Raw genomic sequence first — 9,591 nt, 5'->3', positions numbered from 1 at the left:
TCTGTCTTCAGCCATCTTAAAGGTGAGCAGGGTTTTTTCTCCAGGTTCTGTTTGAAAGGATGCACACGTCTGGCCAAGGGGAATGTGTACATATTTCTATGCATAGGGTTACTGGGTATGTGCAGAGAAGTACTGTTTCTTACTATCTTCTAGCCGTATAGGGTCTGGTTTGCTAACCTGATCGTTACAGTTCAGGAGTGTCCATGGGCCTTTCCAGTACAGTCATACCTCATGTTGCGTCCGCTTCAGGTTGCGTGTTTTCATCTTGCGTCCTGCGGCATCCCGGAAGTACCGGAACGGGTTCCGGGTTTCGCTGCTTGCGCATATGCAGAAGCACTAAATCACGCTTCGTGCATGCACAGAAGTACTAAATTGCGCCGTGCGCAGATGCAGCACTTCTGGATGCGAACACTTTGAATTGCGGATGTTCCTCTGGGACGGATTATGTCCACAACACAAGGTTCCACTGTGCACAGCTCTCACGCAGGGTCATGGTCTTGTAATTGTGGCTTCACATCTGGCAGAGGAGCATAGTATTGTTATGGGAGGATAGAGATTGCCATTTTGGCCTCTTGTAGATCTTGCACGTGCATATATGTGAGAACCCGGAAGGTGATGTGGTGCAAGAGGAAGGTGAAAATTTCTTACATGCACACGTTAAGGGGATATCAGAGACTGAAACCTAGTACCTTAAAGAGGCAAGTGGCTGTTCTCCCATTCAGTCATGGAACAAAAGGGTCCAAGCCCTCATATTGAAATTATCACGAGCCATTCTGTTGATACCTCCCACAGTGCATAAATGTTTTCAGCTGGGACCAGCACAGATGGAAGACACCAAATCACCCCTCAAGCCCATACAAATTATAGCCCAGGGGTCAGCAACCTTTTTCAGCCGTGGGCCATTCCATGTGGGCTGGACTATTTGCGGGGGGGAATGAACGAATTCCTATGCCCCACAAATAACCCAGAGACGCATTTTAAATAAAAGGACACATTCTACTCATGTAAAAACACGCTGATTCCCAGGCCATCCACAGGCCGGATTGAGAAGGCGATTGGGCCGCATCCAGCCCACGGGCCTAAGGTTGCCTACCCGTTATAGCCTAAAGGATCAGGGCTGGGAACTGTTTTTCTTCGTGGCTATTACTGCAGTTTGAAGGATTTCTGAGTCCTCGACAGGGCTACTGTAGCCTCCTTAGCAGATGTTTTCACATACTTCAACACCCTCAACACCAAGCCTTCAAGGTAGTGATATGAATATTTTTTGCATTGAAGATTAGATTGAGACAGTGATTTAAAAACTATGGTTTTGAGCAAGCCAGGTAGAAGGTCTTCGCCTCACTAACATCCCAACACGAGACATTTCTGGAGGCCACTGACGAAGAATTGATACCAGAAGGCAAACATGACATTACTAGGCACCTTCATAATTTAGGACTAGCTTCAGAGATGACTTCCCTGCACCAAATCCTGAAAACTCATGGATAAGGAATCCTTTTGAATGTGGTGATATATAACTAACAGCTCTCATCTACATAAAAGCAAGGTGCACTTCTTGACATGACTTGTGATGGTTCATTGAAATCAAAGAATGTAGACTGGACCAATTCTGGGTGAAAGCTTTTGCTGATTATAAGAAGTTAGCTGAACATCTAGCTTCGAAACATCTAGTTCCCTTTTGTTCCACATATCTTTGTGAACAAACATTTTCAACATTTTGTTATATGAAGAACAAGCATAGAAATTGGCCTGATGTTGAATCAGATTTGAGAATAAAAGTAGGAAATATTGAACCGGATGTGGAAGAGATTGTTCGAGACAAAAAGAAGCATGATTTCTCCCATCACATTTAGGTTTAGTGTGTTTTGAACATTTTGTTGGGAGCTGTCCAGAGTGGCTTCGGCAACCCAGACAGATGTGTGGCTGGTAAGTAAGTAAGTAAGTAAGTAAGTAAGTAAGTAAGTAAGTAAGTACCATCATCACCACCATCATCATCATCATCATTTAGTAGCTGATAGACATATCCTAATTTGTTCACTTGTACTATTCATTAATAACATTAAATATGTCTGTCTCCCAAATGAATTACTGTGATTTTTGCACGACAATATAATGAATTTTATGGTCTGTTTTTTTTTTTAGTATACCTAAAAGCCATGCTTATTATGGGCTACCCCACATTTTCTTCAAAAAATAGGTTTGCACAGGCAACTACTATAGAGTTATCAAAATTTCCAAGAGTAGGGGGTCTGTGGTTTGGCTTTTGAAAAAATAGGGGGTCCTCAGTAATTAGCTAATTGGGAACTACTGCTTTACAGTACAGGGTGAGATGGGGTTATCATTGAGGAGATTTGACCTAGATTGGAGCCAACTATTTCATTTCTTCTGATATCTTCCATTACATGGTTATTTTTCTGTTTATTGTGCTGCAAGGTGGTATGGTTTTTTGTGTTTTTTGTTTTTGTTTTCCCCCCGTTAGCTATAGTGCACTTTGGAACAAAAACAGAATCTGACTGATCCTGCCAGAGGAGCAAGTGGGAGGAGCAACACATCCAGGACTCCCCTCCATACTCTGCAGAAAAGAAACTCTATGGTTAAATCCAACATTGTATTCAACCACAAGAAAATATTTGCATAAAACGGTGAGGGCATTTTGGCACAAGTAACATGTAGTCCTGCTCTGTCACTGACCACACAATAATGGTATATCAATAATAAGTTTGTAAGAACTAAATTAAAAGCATGCATGGGGAATGTTGCATTTATATGGGAAATAAACACATCTCTTCTCTGCTGGGTTGCTGTGATATTTGAGCTTCAGTTTTACAAATGGCCTCATGTGGGAGCTGCAGTTCCACTAGTTCCATTTCCCTCCTGGCCACTGTTATATTTGATCTTGCCTTTTCATTTTATAAATGAGCTGAGACAACTTTATTCAAGAGCATGCAACTCCTTCTGTAGTTACCTAGTTGTCCTTAGCCCCCAGCTTCTTGGAAAGATGCTGAAAAAGGCTCAAGACATATTTGGCCTGGTTTTTTTTTTTTAGTGTGTACATGGCTTCCCCAGACAAAAGAGGCTATTTCCATTTTGGCAGTGGAATTTTAGCTTGAAGTTCTATCAGTCCCCTTCATTTTATTTACCTTGCCAAATTTTTGTGATGCACTTTCAAATGTATGTGTCAAGATGTGTCTGGTCTTTTCTGGACAGATGCTGCGAAATTTGAAGAGCTGTCCACTGTTTTTCAAGGGAGATGTACCTTACCAAGACTGTCCCTGTCAGTCCTACCAATTAGAAAAGTGTTTGCACCTGGGAGCAAAGTGACACACTCCTGATGTGTGGATGCTAACTCATACAGATCACACAAAAAGCTGGTCATGAACAACAACGCCCCTTACTGAGCAGACAAATAGGATCAACAGCTGAAGATGTGTACAGTCATACCTCAGGTTAAAGTTGCTTCAGGTTGAGCATTTTCGGGTTGCACTCTGCGGCGACTCAGAAGTAACGGAATGCATTACTTCTCGGTTTCGCCGCATGCGCAGATGCTCAAAATGACGTCGCGCGCATGCGCTGAAGGGGCAAACCGTGATCCATGCATGCGCAGACGCGGGTTGCGTTCACTTCAGGATGCGAACGGGGCTCCGGAACGGATCCTGATCGCATCCAGAGGTATGTGATGCCTAATGAGAGTAGCTTTTGTAATTTACAGGGGTACCTTGGTTCTCAAATGCCTTGGTACTCAAACAACTTGGAACCCAAATACTGCAAACCCTGAAGTGTTCCGGTTTGCGAATTTTTTTGGGAATCCGAACATGCTCTGTTTGGAGTGTCACACTTCTGTTTTGAGTGTTACGCTGAGGTCTGTCTGTTTTTGCTATTTATTTTGCAATTTTTGTATTTGCAGCTCTTTTTGTTTCATTTTTGTGACTGTGTGGAATCCAGTTCAGCTACTGCTTGATTGACTGATTGATTCAGTGGCTGCAGTACATTGGTTATTGCTTTCATTTTATGGATCAATGGTCTTCTAAGATAGTAAAATTGCTGTTTTGGGGGTTGTTTTAAAAAGGCTGGACCGGATTAATCCATTTTGCATTACTTTCTATGGGAAAGCGCACCTTGGTTTTGGAATGGACTTCCGGAATGGATTAAGTTTGAGAACCAAGGTACCACTGTATCATTAAGCTGGCTCACCTGGTGAGTGCTGATGCTCTCGCCCACAATACAATAAACTGCAGGACGACACATGTTTTGTTTGGCATCCCATTTAATTTATTCCAACTTTCTCACAATTTAGCAATCAAAACAAAATAGAAAAAAAGCATTGTGATTTCTAAACAGGAGTACAAATTTCAGTCGTGAGCTGATGCTTGTGATGTTCAAATTCCTCTTCAATGTGTATCAACCACAAAGAGCACCATCTGCCCCCTTATAATTACTAGGTGTTGCAGTACGGAATCTGGATGCCTCTCAGAGGGGGAAAACCCAACAAAAACAGAAACATACATTTATGCCCCCAGAATGTGGAGGTGCTTTGATGTCCTTACTAATGCTGAATGCTCCACAGTTCTAGGTTTGTACTTAAAAAGAACCTAAAGGTAGCTAAAGGTAAGTTTGAGAGGCAGCTGATGTTCCCCACCAAGGCACTAATACTAATGTTTGTGGGTGCTAAATAGATTTAAAATGGGAAGCAGTAATGAGATTTTTCCCCCCCTGTTTGCTGTGTGGGGAATCCCCAAAACAATACCACTTTCTGTTTTATGAGCCTATGGGTTGGGGAAATGCCAGGCAAAATTGCCTTGTACTAAAAAAGATAATCTCATCACCATATTAACACTCTTCATTTCATCCATCCATCATTACAGCAGGCTAGAATGTGCCATATTTTTTATCCAAATGGTCTAATGGGATGGTCATTGAACAATGTCCAGTCCTAAAAAGTCTCCAGTGTACTTGAGATCCATTTCCATCATAGCCACTTGCATTGTTGCCCTTGTTCTGTACTTCCTCACAGAGCAGGCACCCTCATTCCACAAACACTTACCTAGCATTTTGCCACACCGCTGTTTTCTCTATCCTGCATAACCCAGCAAACTACTCAATGACTGCTCGCACTGTTTCGCATTAAACATTTAAATTTCACCTCATTTCTTCCATCTAATCTCTGCCTTGGGGGTGGGGTGGGGAAACCCAACTAAGAAAGTCAATCTCTATGAGTCATTTATTTTAGGGTGGTGTGTGGTGGCGTTTTCACACTGTTCATTTACCACCTCATTTTCACAATGGAGGTGAGAGGGAATAATAAGAGTAGTTGAAATCACCTCCGATTACTAACTGCTGCATAATGGTTCAAGACACTTCTCTTCCAAGATGGCGGCTAGGACAAGGAAATTGCTCCACTTGTGAAAACGTGGTGGTAAAGTAAAGCACCTGCTGCACAATCATGACATTTGCAGAAAAGGGGGGGGGACTATATTGCTTGGGTTTCCCCCCTCAAAATACTTTATTTCAAAAAACAAAAGCACCCAACCTCCAATGATTATACTAAGTACATGAACCTAGCAGTTGTCCTGTAAATATAAATTGGTATATATAATAAAAGAAAATCTAATTGTTCATGCATTTGCTAAATCAGTTTTCAGCATTTGCATGATCCACACAAAAGCCAAATCAAGAGTGTCTGAAACAATATCAGAGAAGCACAATCTATTCTTGGGAACAGCATATTCAACACCACATCACCCCAGCTCCCAGATATTAATTATTATTCTGTACATGTGTATATATGCATGTGTGTCCATCATCTTCTCAGTCTGCATTTCGGGGGATTACCGCACACTGTATAAAGTGTTGTTTACATATTGCATTGCTCACCTGGGTCCCATGCAAAAGGAAGGAGGGACATTGGCAGCAGCTTAAAATGTGGGTTTTAAATGGGTTTTTGCTTCTTGGGCGGGGGGAATAACAACAACTGAATTCTAAGCTTCTTCCCCCAATCTCTGACCCCTCTCTTCCCTGCTTTTGAGTTTAACTCTCGTAACCTGATCTGAAAGAGCTGACTGCCTAGCATTGACATTTTCTGTGTATTACTGTTTCTTAGGATGCATCAAGACTGAATGCAATACAAGGTCCTACCTAACAGAAAGTTGCCCAGAACTGCAAAATTCTTAAAGAATAAGGCTCTCAGGGCAGGGGAAGAGAAGGGGTTGAACTTCTATGTCAAGTGCAATGCCTTGTGGAAGAAATTAGTGTCAGGAAGTAGCTCCCTCCCACTCTATATGCTTTCTGTGTAGCAATTCCAACTGAGTATGTGCTGGACAAGGATTCTCTTTACCCCCTCTCAATATATGCTACAACCCACACAATAACAGGGGAACAGGTTGTCAGGGCTGTGTGTAGCAGGCAACATGCAGTATTTACAATCTTTGGTCTTTGGTGTGTGTGTATGGCGGGTGGGGGCTGGGGCAATTATTCTCCCATCCAGCATGATCACCCGGGTTCTTTGGAGAGGCCTGGGTAAGCAATTCAACAGCCAAGAGGGAAGGTCAGCTCCCTTGGTTCTCCTGCTTGTTTGCTGCAAGGCTACAAGTGGTCTAATAATCGTGAAACCTCTTAGGCAACAGATTTTTTTAAAGGTTTAGAAACCAGTCCCCGTCCCCGTCCCCACCCCTGCCACCAAGCCCCTCTGCAATTCTTCCCCACGGATTTAAAGGCAAGCAACTGGGAGGCACACGAAGCCCACAAAATGTCGGGACCTTCTGGAATACAAGAAAAAAAGAGAGAGAGATAAAAATAAGATGCATCGAAACCCATGTAAAATCCAGCGCTGAGGCGAGAGGCCAAGCTGCCTGCCTGCCAGCGAGTGAGAAAGAGAGAGAACACGTCCATCTATTGCACATGCAAAGCATGCGCTCCCCGGTCCTCTTGCTCATGCACGGGGTAGAAGAGGTGGCACTCAGGATCTCCACGGACAGTGGGCGACCCCTGGATGATTTTCCCAGTGTTAGGGTTAACACACCAGCATTCTCCTCGCTGGCCATTCACCGACATCTTGCACTAAAGGTGGAGAAGGGGTGGGGAAGAGAGAGAAGAAGAGAACACCATTGGCTTAGGCAGACTACATGAAATGGAGCACATGGAAAACAAAGCTCTCGACTTTTGTTATGCAGACATTATAGCTGCCGGGTAGTGGAAGCTACACCAGGTGTTTTAGAGCAGCCTGCTGTCTAAACAAAAAGTGAAACGGCCCGCGTCACACAATGCTTTCTTCCTTCACAGACAGGGAAGGGAAGGAGCAGTTTACAACATTCACCTCTAAGAGCAGCACCAATGGGCTGGAGGTGCTGCAAGAATGCAAGGGAAATCGCTGCCTGCAACTGTTGTGCAGTGAGAGCATTGAAGTTTCACTGTAACACTCCATCAATACATCCCATCAAAATATACAACCACCTCTTGTGCTTTTTTTAAAGGGACCAACATCATATTTAGGGAAAGTCTGAGAAGATGCAAATGTTCTAGTAGGGGCTATCTCATCTGGTGCAGGTGTGCACTAGGAACAGGTGTGCAAGAGATACACTGCTTCTGCACCCACCCACCCACCCACCCACCCACTACTTCTACAGTGGATTTAACTTGTGGCTAGGATTCATAAGCGTCAGGGATCCTGGAGTGTTCACAGATGTCACCATATGCAGAGCTAGGTGATCTTGCACCCCTGGCAGAATCGTCCAGATTGCACCCCCTAGCTATGGACAAATTAGTTTTTCTTTCTGCCTCTCCTCCAACCCCCTCCCCATTCAATTCACCCTCTATTTAAAACGATCTATTATGAGGCAATAATCAATATTTATATTTATGGACATATTTTAAAGCAGATTTTGCGCCCCCCCAATTGTCTGTACCCCTGGCGGGGGCCAACCTTGCCACCCCCTAGCTATGGCCCCAACCCCATGTAAGGTTTAAATTGGCTTTCCTAATAAGCAGCTGCGATACCAGTTTCCTGGTGGGAAACAGGAGAGGAACATGTGTAGCAAAGGAAAGAGGGAGGGGGAGCTTCATGGAAAGGGGTGAGAAAGTGTGGTCTGGAAAGGAAAAACTCTGCTAACAGTATATTTTAGCAAAGATCACTCTTTTCACATGCTACCATGCATCAACTGCAAAAATGTGACAACAGTGGGGAGTTATGTCATTAGCACTTGACATTTCAAAAGAGAAATTCAGCAGTAAAGTGTTTAGCAGTGGAGTTAATGCATACATAACAAGGTTGAGGCCACAGAAAGATCTCAGCGTATGGAATGCAGAAAACGATGAGCAATTCTTATACTCATTGGCTAGGACAACTTACAGGCCTCCGACATTTCGATTTAATGCATAAGGGAACTGAGACTCAGAGACTGGGACTTGTCCTGAAGGTCCTTAGCAGATTCATTGCTAAGACGGATTTGACTATCCTAGCTCTTGAACCAGTAAGCATAGCGCTAATAGAAAGCAAATGAACAAGGCATCTATAAACACATGTGTCTGTAATACCAGTGTGAGCAACCAAACTTCAGGCAATACTGTTTTTCTTTTTCTCTTTGCGGCAGGGATGAACATGACGGGCAAGGGCTGTACAGGTCCGAACTATGTATGTACCTGCCTGCTTCCTGAGTCGATGGAAAATGTTGGTGCAAGACAAGGCAGTGTGAAGAGCAAACTTCACTCAGCACAGCTAAATCCCTTTAGGGAACTAATTCATTTATGGGGGATTAGCCACAGCTGTGGGGTGTGGGCCTTGCAAGGTAATTAGAACCTTGGGGGAATCAAGGTTGCTGCTTTCATCTCCCCCAAATGGAGAAAGTTCAATCAAAGCAACCACACCCTACATTTAGGTCCACACCCAGCTTGTCCAGCAGGACTAATAAATAAAAAAAAAATATGCTTGCTAGCCTTAGAAAGGGAAAAAGCAGAGAGATACATCTGCCAAGTCAACCTTTAGAGAATAACAGGTAAGAGACACCAGATTGGACCAGAAACAGGGGTGGAGGAAGGGGGGGGTGCAGTGGATGTGGGCCGCCCTGGGTGTCACCACTGAGGGGGTGTGTGACAAAATGCCGGGCAGCACTCACCGTGGGGCCTGCAACCTGCCTGGCTCGAGCACGCGCAGGCTCCGTGCTGCCCAAATGGCCCACTTGCTGCCTCCCCCCAGCTATAGGGCGGCTGAGTGGGAGGAGGTAGGCAGACTCCAGAGGCCCCACCCTCACCCTGCCCCTATGGATGGCTCGCCCCGTCCCTGGGCGCGCTGCCCCAGGTGCCTGAGCGGCTTCCTCCGTTGCTGACCAGAAGTATACTCCTGGCTCCATATTCCTGAGAGCTGCTGCTGCGCTTATGCCTTATTGCTTGGGTCAGCAGGATTCAGGGTCCAGAAAGCCCTTAGAGCTTGATCCACACAGAATTGCCTGCAAACTCAAAACTTTGTGAGCTGAAGTCCCCTCAAATGCCGTTTCAAAGAACTGGCGGGCATATTTTTGGTGTGCTTTATCTCCAACCAAAAGTTGAGGTTCTGGATTGAACATGGGATGTGGTACAAGGTCAGCCGCTAACCTAGAAGTACAG

The 9,591-nt window shown here is 44.4% G+C and overlaps 1 protein-coding gene across 2 annotated transcripts in view; it reads right to left on the bottom strand.

Annotated features, from left to right (window-relative positions):
* Window positions 1-4,246: 4,246 nt before the first annotated feature.
* IGFBP2 (insulin like growth factor binding protein 2) overlaps window positions 4,247-9,591 on the bottom strand; it is a 57,881-nt gene continuing 52,536 nt past the window's right edge. For both annotated transcript variants that reach the window (XM_028742484.2, XM_028742492.2), the window contains exon 4: window positions 4,247-7,053. In XM_028742484.2, the coding sequence (XP_028598317.2) occupies window positions 6,886-7,053 (168 nt within the window). In that variant the 3' untranslated portion in view covers window positions 4,247-6,885. The remainder of the gene's footprint in view (window positions 7,054-9,591) is intronic.

The sequence above is a fragment of the Podarcis muralis genome, chromosome 1, assembly GCF_964188315.1.
Source record: "Podarcis muralis chromosome 1, rPodMur119.hap1.1, whole genome shotgun sequence".
NCBI classification, from domain to species: Eukaryota; Metazoa; Chordata; class Lepidosauria; order Squamata; family Lacertidae; genus Podarcis; species Podarcis muralis.
The sequence above is the reverse complement of the archived record's forward strand: the minus strand, read 5'-3'. Positions and strand labels throughout refer to the sequence as shown.